This window comes from Callorhinus ursinus, unplaced genomic scaffold (assembly GCF_003265705.2).
Source record: "Callorhinus ursinus isolate GAN/ISIS: 27379988/994484 unplaced genomic scaffold, GSC_fseal_2.0 scaffold12, whole genome shotgun sequence".
NCBI lineage: Eukaryota > Metazoa > Chordata > Mammalia > Carnivora > Otariidae > Callorhinus > Callorhinus ursinus.
Window position 1 is genome coordinate 78943356 of NW_027397074.1, and position 22933 is coordinate 78966288.

The 22933-nt window shown below is 42.1% G+C and overlaps 1 protein-coding gene across 1 annotated transcript in view; it reads left to right on the plus strand.

Annotated features, from left to right (window-relative positions):
* Positions 1–22933, plus strand: part of MGAM (maltase-glucoamylase) — an 81061-nt gene that overhangs the window by 27883 nt on the left and 30245 nt on the right. The window contains exons 10-27 of the mRNA XM_073899296.1: positions 119–244; positions 1575–1706; positions 1863–1979; positions 2196–2309; positions 3388–3472; positions 4855–4972; positions 6284–6455; positions 8122–8238; positions 8795–8949; positions 10006–10090; positions 10833–10889; positions 11425–11549; positions 14419–14507; positions 15166–15215; positions 16480–16647; positions 19349–19501; positions 19873–20073; positions 21849–22003. Coding sequence (XP_073755397.1) covers positions 119–244; positions 1575–1706; positions 1863–1979; positions 2196–2309; positions 3388–3472; positions 4855–4972; positions 6284–6455; positions 8122–8238; positions 8795–8949; positions 10006–10090; positions 10833–10889; positions 11425–11549; positions 14419–14507; positions 15166–15215; positions 16480–16647; positions 19349–19501; positions 19873–20073; positions 21849–22003 — 2219 coding nt within the window. The remainder of the gene's footprint in view (positions 1–118; positions 245–1574; positions 1707–1862; positions 1980–2195; positions 2310–3387; positions 3473–4854; positions 4973–6283; positions 6456–8121; positions 8239–8794; positions 8950–10005; positions 10091–10832; positions 10890–11424; positions 11550–14418; positions 14508–15165; positions 15216–16479; positions 16648–19348; positions 19502–19872; positions 20074–21848; positions 22004–22933) is intronic.

Sequence of the window (22933 nt, forward strand, 5' to 3'; positions counted from 1 at the left end):
TTCCAACATTGATGACATGGTGTGTTGGAAATTGGAGTTGTCTTGTGCCCGCAAACCAATGCTTGCAAAGCTTTGTTAAAAATCGAGTATTTGCTTTCATTTTGCATACTTCTTTCAGCTCATTGGACGGCCAACCCTTCCCTCATACTGGGCACTTGGATTTCATCTCAGTCGTTATGATTATGGAACACTAGATAGCATGAGGGAAGTTGTGGAGAGAAACCGTGCGGCAGGGCTCCCTTATGTAAGTAAGGCTTTAAACCTCCTCCTGAAATAAAGGAATTCCCTTGGGGAATAGGATCAACTGCTTATAATTTCTCCCCCCTGAGTTATTTTTTAAATATATACAATAAAAAGAGTTTTATATATTTGGAATACTAGACTTTTTTGCTGTGCTGGCCATTCCTTTAAGGAACTAGTTCTTTTTAATAAGAAATGATACTTAGAGACCACCATTTTGGGGTTCAGAGATGATCTGTCTTTGTTCTTCTTATAACATTTTCTTAGTAAAATGTTCTTATGCTTACTGTATTGACTACATTTGTATAATGTGTTTTTACTTGAGTTCTCAAAACATTTCTTTCCCTAGTTTAAGTGAGCAAAAATATAACAATAGAATATTTTAATATTTTGAATGGCTAAATTTGAATGTGTCTGTTCAATTATGGAGAGTGAGGTTTTTCAAGAGGTGCAAAGGAAAAAGCCCAGTAGTCTCTGGAATAGTCCTCTTCTCTTCCTTACCCCTTTCCCTTAGAGGCAGACACATAGGTCCTAGGGCAAGGGTCAATTTCCTTCTGGGCTCCGCTATTTTCATACAGGTTGAATTAGGAAAAAATAAGTGCCAAAGAAAACTTGAGTTAGGAGAGAAGTAACAACTCTGAGAAACAAACTGAGGGTTCTCGAAGGGAGAGGGGTGGGGGGAATGGGTTAGCCTGGTGATGGGTATTAAAGAGGGCATGTACTGAATGGAGCACTGGGTGTTATACGCAATGAATCATGGAACACTACATCAAAAACTAATGATGTACTGTATGGTGATTAACATAACATAATAAAAAAAACCCCAAAACTAATGACATAATGTATGGTGATTAACATAACATAATAAAATAAAAAAAAGTAAAAAATAAAAAAAAGAAGAGAAGCAACAAAACAAAATGTGGGGCAGTAAAATGAGGGAGATGTGGGACAGTCTCTTCCCCTTTCAGTTTGTGGATGGGGTAGGATTTAGGTACAGATATGTTTTTGATAGCCTTAGTGATTTGTTGTGATTGTCGTGGTTTGTTTGTTAGATTGGTTTTGAGTGCCAGAGGGGGCCAGGTGACAAGGCCGGGTGATGCAGTTAACCTGATTCCAGGGGTGGGGGTCAGGTCTTAGGGACACAATGGGTCCTCTGTTTTTGAAATTACTTTTGGCAAAGGAGCACTTAGATGCCAGGGACTGATCAAGAACCCCGTTTCAAGCCCGGCACGGAGTCAGTGTGTATGGTGGGTAATTATAATGAGGATTTGACTGAGTCATTTGAACAGGGAAATTCTGGAGCCCTAAACTGTGGAGTTTGTGTATGCTTTCAGGATGTTCAGCATGCCGATATTGATTATATGGATAAGAGGAAGGACTTCACTTACGATCCAGTCAATTTTAAAGGTTTCCCTGAGTTTGTTAAGGAGTTACACAATAACAGTCAGAAATTGGTCATCATTGTGGTACGTGCCATCCTCCCCCCCTGCCCCGATCATCAGGTGCTTGCTCTTCCTTGTCTTTATAGCCACCTCCCTCTCCTTCACCCCCCAATTCCCAATCTCCTTTCTGTGCCTCGAAGCTTGAAGCTGGGTGCTTCCCTGTATTTTTCCTCTTCTTAGGATCCAGCCATCTCCAACAACTCTTCACCCAGCAATCCCTATGGCCCGTATGACAGGGGTTCGGGCATGAAGATATGGGTGAATGCTTCAGATGGGGTGACTCCACTCATTGGGGAGGTAACTGAATGGGGGACCTTGGGGCTGGTGGCGGGGCTGTGGTGGAGTGTGTGTATGTGTGTGTGTTTGCATGTGTGTAGTTGTCTTGACACTTTGAGATGCCTTATATATGCTGGGGATACACTTGCCCCTGTCCCCTCCTCCCCAGACCACCAGTCATCTAGCTCTGTATTCATTTAATTGACTCTGATCAATGTTTTTCTTTTTCTCCTGCAGGTCTGGCCTGGAAAAACTGTGTTTCCTGATTATACCAACCCCGATTGTGCTGTTTGGTGGGCAAAGGAATTTGAGCTTTTCCACAGCCAAGTAGAATTTGATGGAATCTGGATTGTGAGTTCTTAATACTCTGAACATTTGGTGACTAATATTCAGACTGTGTATATATCATTGAGTCAAGGAACATGGGGGAAAGAGGAGGAGAAGAAAGCACATAGGGCAGTAATTCTGATATTCCCTATCTTACTAGTTAAATAATCTTATTGAAACACGTAGCTTAGAATCTAAATCAGATCACTGGGTCTGGAAATAAACTAAGATTTTTTTTTTTCTGAATCCAGCTCTTCTTTTAAAAATGAATGAGCTGAACGAAGTAAAAATTGGTCATATATGCTTTACATTGCCACAAAGTACACGGTTTTTCAATCACCAGTTCAGGGTTCTTTCCTTTGGACATGGTGGACAAATTGATCAGAGCCAAAGGCCCCAGGTGCATGACAAAACTGTGGGGGTGGTAAGGACAACTGTCCATATGATATCAAATGAAAACAAGTGCAAAGCAGCAGATGTTCAGCAAAATTTAGGGAGCTCTAGAGTTGAACTTTTTTCTATTTTTAAGAGAAATGTAGAAAATTCGAACAGTACAGAGAGCTAAAAAGATGAAAGCAAAATCCTCTAAAATGTTATCAGCCAAAGACATCTACCATCAACATTTTGGTACGCATCTTCCCAGAGCCCTCACCTGCCCAGCTGTTGGCACGGGCTTGCGCCCTCACTCTCTCTATGTGTGTATTTGTATGTACGTATGTATGTATGTATCTAGATAGATAGATAGATAGATATGTATGTGCATTCATGGCTATATTTGGATATATAGAGGATGTATAAGTTGACATATATGGAATCATATAAATCAAGATCTTTTTTCACCTAATGTTTTTGAAAATTTTTCATTTCCCATGATTATAGACATACAGCATTTTGAAGGGATTTTAAGAACCTTCTCTGTGGAACCTTCAATGGGTAGAGAAGACAGGAACATCTATTTCCCTCCATGTGCATAAGAACCTCTTTAAAGAAGAACTATCTGGAATCATTTCTCTGATTCCTTAAAAAAACAAAAAAGGAGACAAACATCAGTACAACATAAGGGGGCATATTTCTTTTCCTTCATAGTAGCTTTGTCTTACAGGATATGAATGAAGTCTCCAACTTCGTTGATGGTTCCATTTCAGGATGTTCCACGAGCAATCTAAATTATCCCCCATTCACTCCTAGTAAGTCTTGGTGGTGGTATAATTAAAGTGGCAATGCATATTTGGTATTTTACATTCGTAAGGATAGATATGAACTACCGGGCAAGGGAGTTTGTGTATAAATGTATGCAGGGAGAGGAAAATGTGGGTAATATATACTGAAGATTAGGAAAGAAAATCAAAGCACTCCAAGCTTTCCTAAATGAGGCATAAATTCAAACGGGGCCACTAGTCTTTCTACAGACAGTTCGAGCTATTTCTAGGGGAAGGTCCAGAGAACATTCAGTGCAGAGGCCAGAGGCTAGTGGTTAGTTTGTATTACTCCCTAGCGTGTATCCCCCGAGGTCAGGGCTTACCAGATAGGGACCATAAAACTGGGCTTGGTCTTCGGATAAGGGTAAAGTCTAGTGATATCAAGAATGTGAAGAACAGACATGAAACGTAGGATGAAAAGCCAGAAGCCAGAACCCAGAACCCATGGCCTTGAAGGTTAAAGTCAGAGTCCATGAATATGATGATAGTGAGCTCCAATTTAACTTTGAACAATACCATCTCTCGGGGTATGGCCCTGGAATCACAGTATTTATTGTAGTTTGAAGAAAGCTAGAGGCTCACAGATACATTTTATCTTAATTAAGGAAAGAACAAGGTGCTAACATTATAGCATCTAATGAAGACTTCCAGTCTGGTGAGAAAATAGGAAATTGGGGCAAATGGGCCAGGGATTTGCATGGGGGGGGGGTGCGCGAAAGTTCATACTTCATTCTTTTGGTGATGGAAGCTATTTATGTTTTAATATAAGGGAACCAGGATAGTCGAATGGTTTTGGAAATATTAATCTTGTGTTAGTGTGCAGTATGAATTCAGAGATCAATAGATCCGAAGTAAATAAGCCATTTAGAAACTATCGCAGTAGTTAAGATGCAAAGGTAATTTAGACTGGAGTCAGAATGATACAATGGGAGCAGAAAAGAATAGTAGCATGAGAGAGATTGGGGAAGCAGCCTTTTTACACTCTGGTGAGTTGAAAAAAGGGGCAAACAATTAATTTACACTTTCATCCACTGTTTCTATTCTTGGGCCACATGATTTGGCTAAGTTTGCAGAATTCAGATTAAACGTCAAGTCTAACTGGATCCTCTGGTTTCCAAGTGCCTACCTTGAGCCACATGAGCACCTGGGGTGGAAGAGTGTGTATGGGGCAACACAATTTATTTATATATCGGAGAAACTACTCCCAACATATAACCCTCTGATAGTGAGGAAGCTGTGTGATCATTTCCAGGATGGCCACAAGAAACCCTGCCTAGAGTGCTACCATTTCCGGTTCTGCCATAGACTAGGCCAGGAGCAGGGAATGCGCATCTGAGGCTCTCATTGACCGATTCCCTCCTTTGCCCCAGGAATCCTGGATGGGTACCTGTTCTCCAAGAGTCTCTGCATGGACGCAGTCCAGCACTGGGGCAGGCAGTATGACGTCCACAATCTGTACGGCTACTCCATGGCAATGGCCACGGCAGAGTAAGACCACTGTTGCTGTGGACTTCATACATGACCAGATTATTGATCTTTGTTAGATGCCAGGTGCCAGTGTGTTATTTTTAAGAACTCTGCAAGATAAATAGGGTTATTATTACTGAATGAATGAAGAAACTACCCAGCACATAGGGAAGAAGGAATCCGGTAAATATTCGTGGAATGTATAAAATGAAAGAATGGATGAATACGTGAATGAATGGAAGGCTGGAAGAAATAAAGAGAAGTAACTTGACCAAGGGCAAACAGCTAATACGTTGTAAAAGCAAATTTTAAACCATTTTTGCATGAGTCCGAAACCCATGCATTTTCCTCTCTGCCACACTGTATGGAGTATGGAAGGTAAAGTAACTTATAGACTTCACGTGCCTCAGGGTTTTGGATACTGGCTCAGTGTCCTTCTACTGTGCCGTGTCTACCCTTGTGTATAGACTCAAATTCTACAGTGAGGAAAACGTACTGAGAATTTACTGTACTTACGGTAGTGGTGACAGCAGGAAGCCAGACCAAAACCACATTCACTCATTAGCAAAGTCATGGTTTAAGTTTAGCCTTCTTAAAAGTCGTTTTAAAAATTACAGAGCAGAAGTTTTAAAATAGACGTATAGACTTATAATTTTAAAAATATAGATGGGGTGCCTGGGTGGCACAGTCGGTTAAGCATCCGACTCTTGGTTTCAACTCAGGTCATGATCTCAGGGTTGTGAGATCGAGCCCTGCATTGAGCTCTGCACTCAGTGCAGAGTCTGCTTGGGATTCTCTCTCCCTCTCCCTCTACCCCTCCCACTAGTGCTCTCTTTCTCTCTCAAAATAAATAAATAAATCTTTTAAAAAATATAGATGATATATATTTATAGTTACTTATAAAAGTACACACATGTATCTATAAATTTAAAATGCCCACTCAAAAAGATTTTAATCTCTAAAAGGCTGTTCATAAATTCACTTTTTGTGTATGTCTAAAATCATACAATGTGAAAGATCAATGTATATACATCTATGTAAAATTAAATTTCACCTTCGTTCCTTAAAAATTGTGTACCTCTAGTTATTAGCCTTTCTAAGCCTGCTTTTAAAAATTTTGGAAATTATGGATTTAATGATGTACATAAAACACCTTAAAACAAAACAAAATAAAATGGAAACATATTTAATGGTGCAATCTGCTTCCACAGCAGCTCTAACCCTCCTAGGAGGGAGTTAAAAGACAATGAGCCTTGGCATTGTCACTGTATCTGGGGGGCTGAGACATGCTGAGATCACACATTGACTCCTTAAGTTTCTCTCCCTTTCTAGAGCCGTCAAGACGGTGTCCCCTAATAAGAGAAGCTTCATTATAACCCGTTCTACCTTTGCGGGATCTGGCAAGTTTGCAGCCCACTGGTTAGGAGACAACGCAGCCACCTGGAATGATCTTCGGTGGTCTATCCCTGGTGTGCTGGAATTCAACCTTTTTGGTATCCCAATGGTGAGTCCACATCCCTACCTCAATCCCCAGAAAGCCTCATTCTAGAAAATTCTCAGAGCATGAAGCTCACCTCTCCTACCCTTTCTGGCCCAGGGATTTAATGTTTTGAGAACAAATGGCTTCATCTACATCAGTATGGCTCTGATACAACAACATTCTTTTCTGTACTGACTTATCAAGATAGAAAGTGGAACCTGGAAGTGCTATCATTGGAATATTTTTTTTCTATTAAAGTATAACATATGCACAAAAAAGTACACATATACTTAAGTATATAATTGATGAATTTTACAAGCTGAACACATCTATGTATCCAGCATCCACATGAGAAAACATAACATTGCCAGGCTTCTAGAGATGGGTTTGACATCTTTTAGTTAAATTCAACATATATATTTATGGAGCTGTTACTGTGTGCAAGGTACTAAGGTAGGTATGCATGATGAGGGTAGAGAAAAGCATAAATATAGTACAGAAACATCTTCTCTGTCCCCTTATATATGAAATATATAAACAAATAATTATGACAAGCTGGGGACATATAAATTAAATGTTGAGGGAAATCCTGAGAAAGAGACTTTTTAATTCTGACAAGATTACAAGGAACACAGGGCGTCAGGGCAAGGAGTCCGGAGAAACTTCACAGAATAGGTTTCGCTTGAGTTTACCCTTGGAAAGTAGACTTATTTTATCAGATCAATGGAGAAGTCATCTTAAGATTGAGAAATAAACATGAGGAAAAGCAGTAAGGGGGAGAATTTGATATGTTTATAAGGATTGGTTGGTAGGACTTGAGTGGAAAGTGATGCTGGAAAGGTGGGTTGGAACCAGGTTTTGAGGAGCTGCTAGCTAAGCTGTGGGGAGACCCTGGAGATGTTTGAATACATGACTGATGGAATCAGATTTAGGCTTTGGAAAGTTAATTCTGATATGGTGGTCAAAATAATATTGGAAGTAATTTTAGTTCTACCCATCAAAAAGCTATTGTATGTCGGGGCACCTGGGTGGCACAGTCGGTTGGGTGTTTGACTCCTAGTTTCAGCTCAGGTCGTGGTCTTCGGGTAGTGGGATGGAGCCCCACATCAGGCTCCATGCTCAGCAAGGAGTCTGCTTGGGATTCTCTCTCCCTCTCCCTCTGCCCCCCCACCTCTCTCTCTGTCTCACTCGAATAAATCAATAAATCTTTAAAAAACAAAAGCTATTTTGTGTCAAGTGTTCTACTTCCATTATGTCACTTACTAAAACCCTGTGTAGCTAATTAATGCCCACTTTAACAAAATGAGGAAACTGAGGCACAGAAGGATAAAGTAACTTACTCATAGTCACCTGACAGTAAAGAGTGGACATGAGAGGTGCCCGGATGGCTCAGTTGGTTAAGCGTCTGACTCTTGATTTTGGCTCAGGTCATCATCTCAGGCTTCTGAGATGGAGCCCCACGTCAGGTTGTATGCTGGGCATGGAGCCTGCTTAAGATTCTCTCTCCCTCTCCCTCTGACCCTCCCTTAAAAAAAAAAAGAGTGAACATGTGATGTGACCCAATTCTGATCACACTCTATAAGCCTTCTCAGTAAAGCTTGGTAAAGTGCAACTGGAGAGTCCCTGATGGAAAGCAAAGGGGGCGGGATAATGGAATTGAGGTATACGTTCTGTTTGTGTGTCCTTCCAGGTCGGTGCTGACATATGTGGCTTTGCACTGGATGCCCCCGAGGAGCTCTGTAGGCGGTGGATGCAGCTGGGGGCATTTTATCCATTCTCCAGGAATCACAATGGCCAAGGCTACAAGGTAAGCCTCCCAGGAGACATGATCAAAACAAATTTGGCGTACATTAGAGCGAGATCTGTCTGCATCCTCGCCAAGACATCTAGCGAGCCAACCTCCAACCTGGCGCTTCACTTAGGCTAATTTGCAATTAACCAGGGCCTCTGACATGCCATTAAAATGCTCTGCTGTCACAGAATCTGCTCTTGGTACTGCTGTGGTCAAGGAGATGGAGAGTCTGTGAAGGTTTTCATCAAACGTCTGTACACTCTGTGTACATTGCTCATTTTGGAATGAGAATCAGATGAGGAAGTACTTCAAAATGGTTGAAATGGCAGTCTCCCGAGAGAGCAGTCCCTAGCGTGACTGAGGCTGGATGAATTGCCAGATAGTGAATGACATTTACCTGGTGAAGCGATCTCCCTCTGCCCACCTGTACTGCTCAGAGGCTGAGTTTATACCCTAGGCCTCAGGTCTTTGAGGAAGGAAACTCTCGGTTCTGATGAATGGGGTCTGGAGTTCTCCAGATGCTTCTGTCATTCGTAGCCGGATCACAGTGGCAACATCTTATTCCTCCCAGGCCCAGGATCCTGCCTCCTTTGGAGCTGACTCTCTGCTGTTGAACTCCTCCAGGCACTACCTTACCATCCGCTACACCCTATTACCCTACCTCTACACCCTCTTCTACCGTGCCCACAGCCTGGGGGACACAGTGGCCAGGCCCCTTCTGCATGAGTAAGTTCACCGCATCCAGACGGTTTTTGTTAACGTGACTGGCCACATGGCTGGTTTCACCAAATATCAGAGTGAACATTGAGACACTCTGAGCGGTTATTCAGATATCTCTCTCTACTTTTTAACTGGGATACTGGGCATTTGCAAGGCAACTGCTGCCTCCATACTGTTGTAGAGGTATATTTAAGTGGTAGAGCCTGTTCTCTTTTGGGGATAGAAGAAGACTAAAATCACGGGACTTCGGGGTCTTTGTTCTGCCACCAACTAACTTTCTGTCTTAGACAAATTATTTAAGTTCTTTGATCCGTTGTTTCTTGATTCTTAGTTTAAAGGATTTGATAGCTTGATCAGGATGGTGTCTTCTGTAATGCACTATGTTCAGGCCCTAGGATGAACCTGTTATTTACACACGAATAAGAATATTACAGAGGATTTCTAGAGTTCCAGAATTTTTACTGCCAGCCAATGAGCATCTCCAACTTAAGCCTGAAAAAGGCCACTTAAGAGGTTTTCCATGTCAAAATGCAGTGAACCCCCTTAGGTGTCCGACATTCTAGGCTCTCAGGCACGTATCTGCTATTATCGTTATCATTATCATTATCATCATCATTATTATACATTCATTATTTTGAGTCCATTTTTACCATCTCCTGGAATTCCCTGTTAAAAGGCAGATACCCTAAAAGAGAAAAGAGTAGAATTTTAAATTATCTGCAATTTGTCGTGATCACATCCAGTTCCTTCTTGATAGTCAGCTGAAGTTTTAAGATGTATTCCTTGTTTTACTTATTTTATTTAAAGGGGCATATGGTGAACAGACTTACGGTCTGGACCCTGCCTAGCGTACATCCTGGAATAGGCACCTATGTCCAACCAGGGAAAGAAAAGGAGAGTGCATGGGTTGGGGAAAGTGGGCCCATCTGCTGGGCTTGAGTAGGTGTCCCAGAATAATCTGGGGGGTTACCACAGGCAGGAGGCCTGCATGTTTTGGACAGTTGAGGGGAGAGCTGTCAGGAAGCATTGGCCTGGATCGCAGTGAACGTCTCTGATCTCCAGGTTCTATGGAGACAGCAGTACGTGGGATGTGCACCAACAGTTTTTATGGGGCCCCGGCCTCCTCATCACTCCGGTTCTGGATGAGGTAAGTGTCCCACAGAGGCACGCGGATGGTCTCTGCTTCTGTTCCTGCTACCCTCCAAACTCTTCTCTTCTGGAGCCATTTATCTTCTCTTTATTCCAAGCCTGAGTCCAGCCTCCATGGCTGAGATGGCCTTGAAGACAGTGTGCTGAGGTTTGGGGAAGTTGGAGATGGCTGACTTAGGAGTCTTTTTTTCTTGACCAAGCTCCCAATCAGCGTAGAAGCAACGGTTGGTGGTTCTGGGTTTGGGAATGGTCCTATTTGTCATCAGAGTCTCCTAGCAGATCCTTCTTGCTCCTTGAGGTAGAGGCAGAATGGAGCAGGGGGCCGGCAGTGTCTCTAAGGCTGGATGGAATCAGGGTCTGATTGCTGTCTCTGCCTCTTAGCACCGTGTGGCCTGGGGCGAGTTCCTCAGCTGGAAAGGTGAGATCATCAGAGTACCTGCCACCGGGGACAGTTGGGAAGATTCCATGAGTTCATGTAAAGCTGGAATTTTTACCACAACCTGTATTTCAAGATTATTATTATTCCTAATGTGCTTCCACTGGGATTTTCCTTTGGGTTGCCAAGTTATTGCTTCTATTATTCCTATTAGAAGAAAGGCATGATTTGATAACAGAGAAAAGAAAGGCCACTTATGCTCTCTCAGTATATGGGTAAGAAGCTCCTTTGGGAGTGCCAAGAAATCCATTTTATCCCCTTCAGAGGCTGGGCCATGAAGAACAATACTTTGTTTTACTTTCAGGGTGCAGAGAAAGTGATGGCATATATGCCCGATGCCGTCTGGTACGATTACGAGACTGTAAGTAGCTTTGACTTCTCTTAAACTCCTCAAGACCACAGCTGCACAGACAAGATGCCTCCCTGGAGAGAGGAACATCTGTCCACATCCCCAGGAGCGTTTCTGTACTGTGTTCTGTCATTTCATAGCACAGTTGATAAAGTGTGCCTAAGTCACTTCATGTCAGTCATGAAGAGATCTGAAAAAAAAAAAAAACACTTTTATGTACTTTATTCAACACAGGATAAGGGCAAATATTGGAGGGTCCAATGGAGGGAACAAATATTGGTCAGGAGTCAGCTAACTTGTTTAAAACTATCAGTTCATCTAAAATATGTCAGATAGCCTCGGCATGGCGTAAACGCTCCCCCAAACTCCCAAGTGATGGCAAAACCTGTTGTTCTTAATTTGTTTCCTTCCTCTCATTTGATTGCCTGGCCAGACACCAAGTCATCTGGGTGGAGAAAGGATAGCTGTAGATACCTCAGCCCGTGGGTAACAGGGGGGCGCGAATGTGCCATGCTGCCAAGGTGCTTGATGTGTGTGCCTGCATCAGGGGGCCCGAGCGAGATGGCGGAAGCAAAGGGTGGAGATGGAACTTCCTGGAGACAAAATTGGACTTCACCTTCGCGGAGGCCACATCTTCCCCACACAACAGCCGGCCACCACCACAGTGGCCAGGTAGAGCACGGCGGGACTTTCCTTCAAGGGGAGGCAACTGACAAAGCTGGTCGTTTCTGTTCCCATCTGTTGCCCATGCAGAAGGTGCTGAAGCTTTCCGTGGTGTGTGGGAAAGAAGAGGACTGGGGTGTGTGTGTCCATCAAACTCTGTCCCTTGTATTTCTCTCAGCCTCTTCTGAGGAAGTTGTGATTTCCAAGAGGGATTTTGAAAGAACTTAACCCCTGTCCTTCCTTAAGTCGCCTGCATTTCTCCTCAAAACACAGTGGCTGCTGGGGTCCTTATCCTTCCTCGTTTTCCCAGGACTAGTTCAGTTTTCGCACCAAAAGTTTCATGTCTTGGGAAACCTCTCAGTTCCGCGTAAATGGGGTCTGTTGATCACGCTACCTGCTTGGCCAGATCATCCATCCATTGTGCTATGCTCTTGACTCATCCATTCTCATTTCGAGGGAGAGGGAGTCCGCTTTCCATTACCCTATAATCTCAGTTTCCCATTCCTTTCCTCCCAGTGAGCCATTTATTTCTTGTGATGCAGAACAGGGCACAAAAATTACTTGTTCACTTCAAATCTCCCTCATATCACTAATTTCTCCTTTATGACTTTGATTCTGAAATTCTAGACTCCATCTGTACTAAAGACATACACATTTATATATGTCGCTAAAAGTCTTATTTGTTTTTAATAGCCTGGGAGTTCTTTGGAGGTTAGAAATCTTTCTTTTCTTCTGAACTTTCCTTACTACCTTAATTTTTCATATTGCAGACTTTTTATGACAACGAGGCAGAATACTTCTTCATCTAACACCAAATGGTTTCTTTGTATCTAATTGTTCAACTTCAGGCCGTTCTGCATACTGATATCAAAATTAACTTTCCAAAATGAAGATTTTTTTTCTTGTTGCTCCCCTGCGCCAAGTCCAAATTCTTTCTCGGGTAGGGTTTCCAGGCCAATCACAATCTGGTTGCAAGTTAAAAACTGTGCCTCCTGAGACATCTGAATGCACACCTAAGGACCAGGCGTGCCCCAAAGCTTGCTGTTCCCAGACATACCCATCTATTCGACTGCATTTGGGCTTCTATACTTATTAGCCTCTCCAACATCCTTTGCCTGGTCCGTTCTTAATGACTTTCCAAATTAAAAATTTCATCTGCAAGAAAGCTTCCTCAGTTCTTCCAGCAGAGGGAGTCATGCCACTCCAAACTTTTTAAAAATACTTTTTAGTATACTGTTAAATATTATTTTTTACCTTAGCTGATTTTTTTTCTTTCCTTCTTGATATTTTTAAGTATTTCAATCATAGTTACTTTATACCTTGTATCTGAAAATTCTATTATCTAAAATCCCTTGGAGAATCCAAATTATTGTTCATTGTTTTTGCCAACTTTCTCTCATGCTGGCTTATTACCTTGAGTATTTAAATAGCAATGTTTTTGTTTTTCAAATGTAGTGATCTTAAGGATCCAAACATGGGTCTTATTCCTCCAGAGAGGATTTGCCTTTTTCTTTGGTTGCAAATCAGGACTGCTGTCAACTTGAGGTCATCTTAAGCAACCTTTAAGGATCATGTGTTGGGTGGGTCTTTCAGGGTGCCTGGTGTCCCCCAGAATATTTAGTCAGCCACACTGCTGGAAGTGCCTTTCGGGACTCCTATAAGTCTTTCAGCTTCTGTGTCTCCCTACTTTCTGCCTTGATTATGCAGTGAATATGTTTAATCCTTCTTATAATATTTAAGGTCATCGATAGAGTTGTGATCTATTCATCTTTGTATCTCTTAGACGTGCTGATAAACAAGAGCTACTTAATACATGTATATTAAGTGAAAGCAGGTGATTTGATTGATAATGGAACCTGCCTCGCATAGGGCACAGTGGAGGGCTGGGCAGAAAGTGTGAGGTCAGTGACGGACCAATGGGAGCAGGAAACCGGGAGGGAGTACCAGGAGCAGTGACACCAGGCAGGAGTCCACGTGAAATAGCTCTTTCCCTCTTTCCCTATGCCCATCTACTTTATCACCTTTTCGAGTTGTGTTTTGTGTTTCGTATTTTAAGTTATAAAGCAGAAAACTATAGTGTTTTATTTTCCTCTCCAAATGAACTAATAATAAATAATCAAATTAGGAAAGTTGCCATTAAATAGATGGACTTTATTGTATTTTATTGCTTTCTGAGTCAAAATGGAGTCACTTTCTTTGGCAGGAAAAAAAAATATATTCCCCCCAACCAGGCTTCCCCTGCACAAACTCCAAAATTAGGCTGAACCAATTATTGTCTAGAATGTCTTTCTCTTCTAATTGTCTGTATTCTGAATAATAGTTGCTTCAGCAACTTTTTTTTTTTTTTTTTTTTTTTTTCTTAAGTTACTTCTATAGTAGCAATTACAATGATTCTGGTACTTAAATTCTTGTTTCCTACGTAGATGTTTATTGCTAATGTTCACAGTATTTCTGTCTCTTGTGATGTTACTGATTCTAGAGAAAGATGAGCCTGTTGATTTTGCTTTTGTGCCTGGAGAAAAGTCGAGCCATCTGCTGCTAGTAACCTTTCCCATCTGAAATCTGATGGCAGGGGTGCCTGGGTGGTGTAGTTGGTTAAGCGTCCAACTCTTGGTTTAGGCTCAGGTCATGATCTCAGGCTTGTGGGGTTGAGCCCTGTGTTGGGAGCCAGTGCTCAGCAGGGAGTCTGCTTGGCATTCTCCCAATCTCTCTCCCTCTGCCCCTGCTGCTTGTGTGCTCTCTCTCTCTTAAACTGGTTTTGGTTGGTGCAAAAAAGAAAAAAGAAGAAAAGAAATCTGATGGCAACATTTCCAGCTCAATTGGCAAAATTCTTTGAGTCTTAAGTGTTTGTTTCCTTCCTAAACCTTGTTTCCCACAGCCGCCGGAACCCTCTTGGTCTTATCATTGCCCTAGATGATAACAAAGAAGCAAAAGGCGAACTTTTCTGGGATGATGGGGAAACTAAAGGTGAGCACTGTTATGACAGCCTGCGTCTGTGTGTTACTCCCACTGGTCATTCAGCCAGGGGAGAAATCTCACCAGCTACAGCAGCGCTAATCACTCAAGAGAATTTTTGTTTGGGTTGCACTGTTCACAGCGAGTGGTAGATGGACCACAGATGGAAGGAAAACATGTTCCTACCTCTTAGAATGCTCCCATCAGACAAGCAATATAGACAGGCTCTCATTTTGTTGTCAACAGACATCTGAAAGAGATGTTTTCAAGACTGTTCCTGCCATTCACCGTAGATCTCTCCCCCTAAAATACAAAAGTCGATGATAGGAAACACATAGCATGGCAGCGAGGCAGAGTGAGAGTGTGTTCTCATGTGCCTACATCCAGCCATGCTTCTTCGCGCATTTTCCTGGCTCCACTATACTAACAACTCTTGGGGCTCAAGCTTAGGAGATAGATTCACTTGAGGCATGTGCCTTTTTTGAAGCACTTGGAAGGGCATCTCTTCAAGGGTAAGGTAGGAAGGAAAAGGGAAAACAGTGGCCTGGCCTTGGAGACTCTGTCTACAGTCTTGTCATTCTCAAGATGGAGCTTTCAGTATAGCCAAGGGGTGATCTGCCCTCCTGTGGTGGGCAGGCCAGAGGCTGATTCACCTTTCTCACACTTTCAGATACCGTGGCCAATCAAGTTTATCTCTTTTGTGAGTTTTCTGCCACCCAAGTAAGTAGCACATTTTTATGAATCTTAGGTGTGGGCTTTTCTCTGACAATTAGCTCATGTGTGTTTGTATATGTGTATAATTACATTTATAGCTTCATATGCCTTTATGACTGTAGATGAGCACATTTCCTTTTTTGAAGATAAAAGAACTTTATTTTTTATTATTTGTCTTTATTTTAATTCCAGTTAATTAACATGCAGTGTTATATTAGCTTCAGGTGTACAGTATAGTTATTCAGCACTTCCATAGATCACCAGTGCTTAGTTGGGCACATTTCAGTTTATAACTTAACTCCCAATAATTGAATCATCCATGTTAGTAAAAAGAGGCAATGATATCGTTAAATCAAAGTAGCCAGTCTTTTATTTTTTTTATTTATTTTTTTGGTTTTTTTAAAATAATTTTTTATTGTTATGTTAATCACCATACATTACATCATTAGTTTTGGATGTAGTGTTCCATGATTCATTGTTTGTGCATAACACCCAGTGCTCCACGCAGAATGTGCCCTCTTTAATACCCATCACCAGGCTAACCCATCCCCCCACCCCCCTTCCCTCTAGAACCTTCAGTTTGTTTCTCAGAGTCCACCGTCTCTCATGGTTCGTCTCCCCCTCCGACTTACTCCCCTTCATTCTTCCCCTCCTGCTATCTTCTTCTTCTTCTTTTTTTTTCTTAACATATATTGCGTTATTTGTTTCAGAGGTACAGATCCGTGATTCATCAGTCTTGTACAATTCACAGTGCTCACCATAGCACACACCCTCCCCAATGTCTATCACCCAGCCACCCCATCCCTTCCACCCCCAACCACTCCAGTAACACTCAGTTTGTTTCCTGAGATTAAGAATTCCTCATATCAGTGAGGTCATATGATACATGTCTTTCTCTGATTGACTTGTTTCACTCAGCATAACACCCTCCAGTTCCGTCCACGTCGTTGCAAATGGCAAGGTCTCCTTCCTTTTGATGGCTGCATAATATTCCATTGTGTATATATACCACATCTTCTTTATCCATTCATCTGTCGATGGACATCTTGGAGTAGCCAGTCCTTTAAAATACAGTTTAAAAAAATTTCTCTGTGTGTGTTTCTCTCTTTTTCACTCAGGAGAGTATTGAAAAAGTTGGTACTCCTTGAGCACATGTTAGTAGAGACAGCTTAAGAGGCATTCAAAGCAGTTTTGGGTATCTGGTTTACGATAGAATATTTGAGTGACTTCACAACCAATCAGCAGACCTTTGTGTTTAATTGTTTTGCAGAACTACTTGGATGTGAAGATTTTGCAGTCAACTTACAAAGACCCCAATAATTTAGTATTTAAAGAGATTAAACTTCTTGGGACCCAGGAACCTACCAATGTTACTGTGAAACACAATGGTGTCCCAAGTCAAATTTCTCCTAATGTCACTTATGATTCTAACCTACAGGTAAAAATTAATTTTGTTGAGATAGTTTACCAAGAATTCATAGCTTATGGTGTTCCTTCTTGCCAAAGTCGCATGGGTTCCTGAAGGACCAGGGCACACTCTGAGATCTGGGGTGGGGAAGTAAGAGGTAAGCCGGAGCTAGAATGGATCAGGGAGCTGCTGAGAAACTGGAAGAAGATAAAATGGTCTTTTCATCTATTTCTGTTTCTCTCAACTATTCATTCCCTCATTTGCCCATCAATCAAAAGAGCAAAAGAGCATTTGTCTAGATAAAGCATGCAAGATTGAGATATCAGAATAAGTGGACTTGAGAATTGAGACTGGGACAGAAGAAGAGTGAAGTGTGGAGTGTGGGGGACGGGATTAGAGGCAAAGTGAGTCTGAAGTCTGCTGACTGAAGCTAGAAAGGCAAAGTGGGAGATGGGATACTTACTAATGAACATTTTGAAGTGCATTTTTTTTTTTTTTTACTGTGTTCGGATACAAAGACTTTCTCTCCAACACATACATTTTAGAGAAATATTTCAAGTCAAAAAATCTGTTCAACTTAGCTAATGGCTACTTATTTGGTTAGATAATGATAAAAAATAATTTTTCATCAGTTGTAATGAGACCTGATGCTCCGGAGCAGGTTGTAATCTGTTCCCCTGGTATCTTAGCATTTGAGGAATCCTTTCTCCCATCCTCCTCACTCCAGGTCCTCCAGATGATCTGGGGCTGGGAGCTGCTGGGTCAGCATGTTTGTGAGAGATCTTCCAAATTTGGAGAAAATAAGTAAATCTGGCATTCTACTATAATGATGTATCGATTGCATTGGCCATTTTGCCTTATAACGTAGGTTGAGGATACCTACATTATAAAGTTAGAAATAAAGTACAGTTGACCCTTGAACAGCATGGGATACACTGACCCCCCTATGCCATCAAAAATCCATAAATAACTTTTGACTCCCCAAATCTTAACTACTAATAGCCTACCACTGACCAGAAGCCTTACGGCTAAACTGTCGATTAACACATATTTTATATATCATAAGAATTCTGTACAGTATTCTTACAATAAAACAAGCTAGAGAAAAGAAAATGTTATTAAGAGAATCTTAGGAAGAGAAAACATTTGCAGTTCTGTACTGTATTTATTGAAAAAACATGCGTGTAAGTGGACCCATGCAGTTCAAACCCATGTTGTTCAAAGGACAACTGCATTATATGGTTAGTTATGTGTACAGCAAAGGGCAAGCCATTTGAAAGGTGCATATGTGAAAACAAACTCAATTAATATTTGTTAAATTAATTAATACAAGAGCAAAGGAAATGTTGATGCTTGAATTTGGGTGGTGGGGAGACACAGTTTATACACAGGAAACTACCAGGAAGGGGACAGGCAGTCCCAAGCAACACAGAGGAAATGTTAACTGACATTATATCTAATTTAACGTTCGAAGCGTAATGGCCTAGCTGAGCAAAGCCGTTGGAGAAGTCAGGGTTCGAGCTGGGCTTAAAAATTTAGTTCTTAATCGTGAACTTTAATATTCTAAGCTGAAATAGTGAGTCAGAAGGGAACTTTTATATAAGGCAGGCAACTAGCAGAGCATTCCACAAAAGGGCACCATTTTCCTAGAAAGAGCATTTGTCTAGCTAAAGCGTGCAAGATTGAGATACCAGAATAAGCCAGTCTAAGGATTGAGACTACCCTGACATTTGTCTGTGAGTTTTCTATAACTAGAATAGGGAGGGGATCAGTTTGGACAAATAATTTGTGGTCAGGTTTTGGAGGGTCTTAGATGCCAAAGTGAGAAGATTGGATTCTCAAAGTGTGTCCTATGAATCCTTGAATCAAGGCTGTGCCATTATGAAAGCATTGGTCTGGGGCATGAGATTTGTAGAATAGGGAAGTTTAAGGTGAATTTAGACTGAGAAGAGCCTGGAAAAGGGGTGATTATCCGTAGAGTGTGATTTTGTAAATCTGGGCAAATGAGGACCTGCACTATGGAAATTGCTAATTAAAGAAGAGATAAAAATACATAGCAAATATTAAATATTTGAATTAGTGGGACTCAAAGAAGCAAGGTTTTGGGTTTTCAGGCTTTGGTCTTGGAGAAATGAATAGGTTGGGCTGTTAGGATATTAGAAATGGAAGGAAATGTAATGATTTTGCCAACTCCCCACTTTTGCTGTTGATGAAACTGAGACCCAAAGAATTGAAATGATTTGGCTAAGTTTCCCCAGCAGAATGGAGATGAGAACACAAGCCACATGACTCTTACTCCTCTCTTCTTGCCACCACTCCAGACCAAGGCAGGACAATAGGCTAGGGAGTGGAAGGCAAGAACATAAGCTCGATTTCAGATGGCCCCGTGAGCTCATGTGTGTTATGCTACCAGGGGAAACACAGAAGGCCTTCTTGTCCAAATAAGGAAGAGGAAGGGGAGTCAGGAAAAGAAAGAAAATGGGTGATCACAGTAGATTTTATTTGGCCTAATTCTCTTCCACACGTGGCATACAAGATTCTGATAGAGTTGGCACATTTGCACTCTTCCCCTCTCTCCACGTAGCTCTCTTCCTAGAAGCTCCAGTGGGGTGTCACTTTGGATTGTTGAGAGTCTACTCTGGTTTCTATTTCCTCTCCTAAAAGAGGTTTCAGATCTTGCAAGGCCTTTGTCCTGGGGATAAATTTCCTTGTCACTTGCCCATCCCTACAGGTTGCTCTTATCACGGGAATTGATCTTATCCTGGGAGAAGCATACACGGTGGAGTGGGACCTGAAGATAAGGGATGCAGAAAAAATAGACTGTTTCCCTGATGAGAGCGGTGCTTCTGCAGAAAACTGTACTGCCCGTGGCTGTGCCTGGGAGGTAACCATGCTGACGACGCTAGCGTGCCTCGAAATCCTTGCCACTCAACCTACAGTTTCATGAGCATAGAGCTCCAGTACCTGTGTCACTGCCTAAAACCCATAGAAAGGCAGGACTTCCAAAGGAACCTGAGTCTGTATCTGGATATAAACAATAGATAGGGACAGGAGTGGGACTTTTTTTTTTTTTTTTTTTTTTTTACAAATACCTTGTAAGGAGACCAGAAATTTAAACTTACGTCACTACCAATGAATATATAAGGAAGTGAGTGATGGCCTGGATTTATCTCCCTGTAAATGGCCTTTTCTAGCCCCTTTATATTTGATAATTCTAGGACCGCATGCCGAGCTGACCTTAGCTTTCCTTTCCAGGTACCCACTTCCCCTGGAGTCCCGTTTTGTTATTTCGTCAATGATCTGTACTCTGTCGACAATGTTCAGTACGACTCACAGGGAGCCACTGCGACCATCTCCTTAAAGTCTTCGGTCTATGCCTCTGCTCTGCCCTCAGTACCCGTGACCTCCCTCCGTCTGCGTGTGACCCACCATAAGAATGACATGCTGCAGTTTAAGGTATGTGTTTGCCGTACACGTATGTGTCAAGTGCCCACTGGGCACTTGGCAGTTCCATTACTTTTTGCTAGTCGAGGTCACAGAACCCTAAAATAAGTGCGTTCCTCTGAGCTAACCATGCCGCAGTATACTAGATCATTATCCTGGGGGCATTGAGAGACCATTGATCGACTGGTGCTGCCCCCTCTGATGTGCATTTTGAAAAGATCACTGTGTCTACCCTAAGGAGAATGGTTGGGAAGACAAGAGTGAAAAAGGAGAGGCCAGCTAGGAGGCTACCAGTTCGGATGTCCATGTGGGCAGCCAAGTGGAGACCAGGTATAAGAAAGGAAGAGAATGGTGGGAGAATTGAGAAGGTAGGATCATAGGATCTGGTGATGACTGCAAGTAGGCGATGAGAGAGAGGGAGGCATCAAGGACGATTGCCATGTTTCTGGCGTGTGTCTCTATATGGATGGCGGTGACGTTACCTGGAATGGGAACACTGGAAGGTTTGGGCTTGGGCCAAATAAGATGATGGGTTCAGTTTAGGATGCTGAATTTAAGATAGCTGAGAAATAGCCACGAGAGTGTAGAGATCTCTTTCTCTCCTATGTTTTAATTACACCTAAGGATTAGTGACAGGCTGTTCTTATGTCTATTTCTCTACTAACTTGTAAGTTTCTCAAAGACAGGAATTTCTCCATTCATATTTGTGTTTCTGAAATCTGACACAGAGTCTGGTAGACAGCACTCAGATGTTTACTGAAAGAGTAAATGGAAGACATTGGGCATTGCCCAAGAGGTTCATCACGAGCTGCTATCAACCTAGGCTGAGTCCTTTTACATCTTCTAATGCAAGGAAGATGCTCTTTGATATTCCTATCCTCACCATAGCACTGGCCTGTGGTAGGCACCTAGTGAGTTTGAACTAAATGAACTTGCTCGCATTTCTGGCTTCAACCCTTTCCTCCTTTACGTCCTGATCACACAGTAGCTATCCCCCTAGCATTTGCCTCTTTCTGACCTGGCTTTAATACTCTGGGCCTTTGCATTTATTTTTCTAGCAGGACTGACTTCATCTCCTTGCTGTGCTTGCTTAACAGCTGCAAAGGTTTTAACACACAGCCTGTATTTTGCCCATGACATCATCTCAGTCTTCCAGAAACCGTGTTGGGCATTTTCTTCTCTCTAATCTCACAACACTCCCATGTAGCTGTACATGAGCGTATCATCACCCAGGTATTGTGGGTGCCTCTTTTACCTCCTGTTAGCATGTGAATTTCTTAAAAACAGTGATCGTGTCTTGTCTGATTTAGTGTCTCCTGTGTCTATAGTACAGTATCGGGCAGGAGTAGAGAGCGAACTCAGTGAATCGATTTAGATGCCATTTGTAGCAAGGACATCTATGATTATTTTGATCAAATAGAGTTCATGTTTTTTGACTTTTTTTCAATTCAGAGAAGCTTTCAGATATTCACATACACCCACAGATAAAGTAATAAATAATATATTCATATGTACCAAACTGATACCATACTGATTTTCCAAGGTATCACCAATGTCAAAGTGGATGTGTTAACTGTAACAGGGGCCTTAAAAATGAGATATGACTGACTCAGATCGAAATGTCAAGTCTAACATTTTCTTTGATATGGTAACTAAATCCCTGGTATCATGAGCTTAATGAAGACAAAGACAACATTCAGCCTCCATGTCAAAGATACCAAGTTGCTGCTAAGGATATAGGTTTCTCGAATACCATATTTTCCTAATTTTCTTCCCACTCACCCTAGATTTATGATCCCAACAATAATCGGTATGAAGTCCCAATCCCTCTCAACATACCCACGGTTCCATCCAGCACCTCTGAGAGTCAGCTCTACGATGTCCTCATTAAGAAGAATCCATTTGGGATTGAAATTCGCCGGAAGAGTACAGGCACTGTGATGTAGGTGGCTAGTCTGATTTGGAACTGATGGTTCCCTGCACTGCCAGGTCCGTTGTCCCTGGAGACATCCGGGCTCAAAGCATCACACTATACATTTCCAGATTTATGAATACATTATTCCCTTGGGGCCTGTTCTTATGAGAAATTTTTAGTCCCTTGGCAATAACTACTGAGGCACTTATGTGTACCGATGTTTATGGGGTGGTTAGTATATATTATCTCTATATTAGGGGGTTCTAGAAGACGAGGTCTCCTCATGGCAAAAATTAATGATCAATAACAAAGATAACAAGTTAAAATATAAATAAGGAAGTTTAGGTAGTGACAACTGCTCTGTAGGAAAAAGAACAGGGTAATCAAGAGTTATGGGGAGTTTACTGCTTTTGATACTGTGGTCAGAGTAGGTGTCTCAGAGAAGGTGACATTTGAAATAGGACTTGGATGAGAAGGATCCACCCATGTGGAGATCTGGGGGAAGGGGAAGAACATTCCAGACAGATGGAATAAGAAGTGCACAGGCCATGAAACAGGAGCAACACCTGCCATATGGTGGGGGGGGGAATGCCCGTTGTGGTTGGAACACATTGTAGTTGGATTGCTCCAGATGTTAAGTAGCAAAGGGACTATATAGAGGATCAAGAGTGGAACCCTGGGCTGGTGTGGAGTGGTAGCACCCGAGATGTAAAAAATGATTAGATTTGGCGACCGGGAAAGAGAACTGAAGGGAAGCAGTGAGAGAGGAAACCAGAAGAATGAAGGCTCACTCCTGGGCTTGTAGCCGGTGCACTAAGATTATTTTAACCAAATAAACTTTGTGTTTGTTTGGAGGATTAACAGGGCTCTGGGTGGGAGAGGGAATCAAGAGTCCTGTTGTCCTTGAAAAGTCAGCTGCTTGAAGCCAACAGGATAGCCCATGTCTTTTCCAAATAC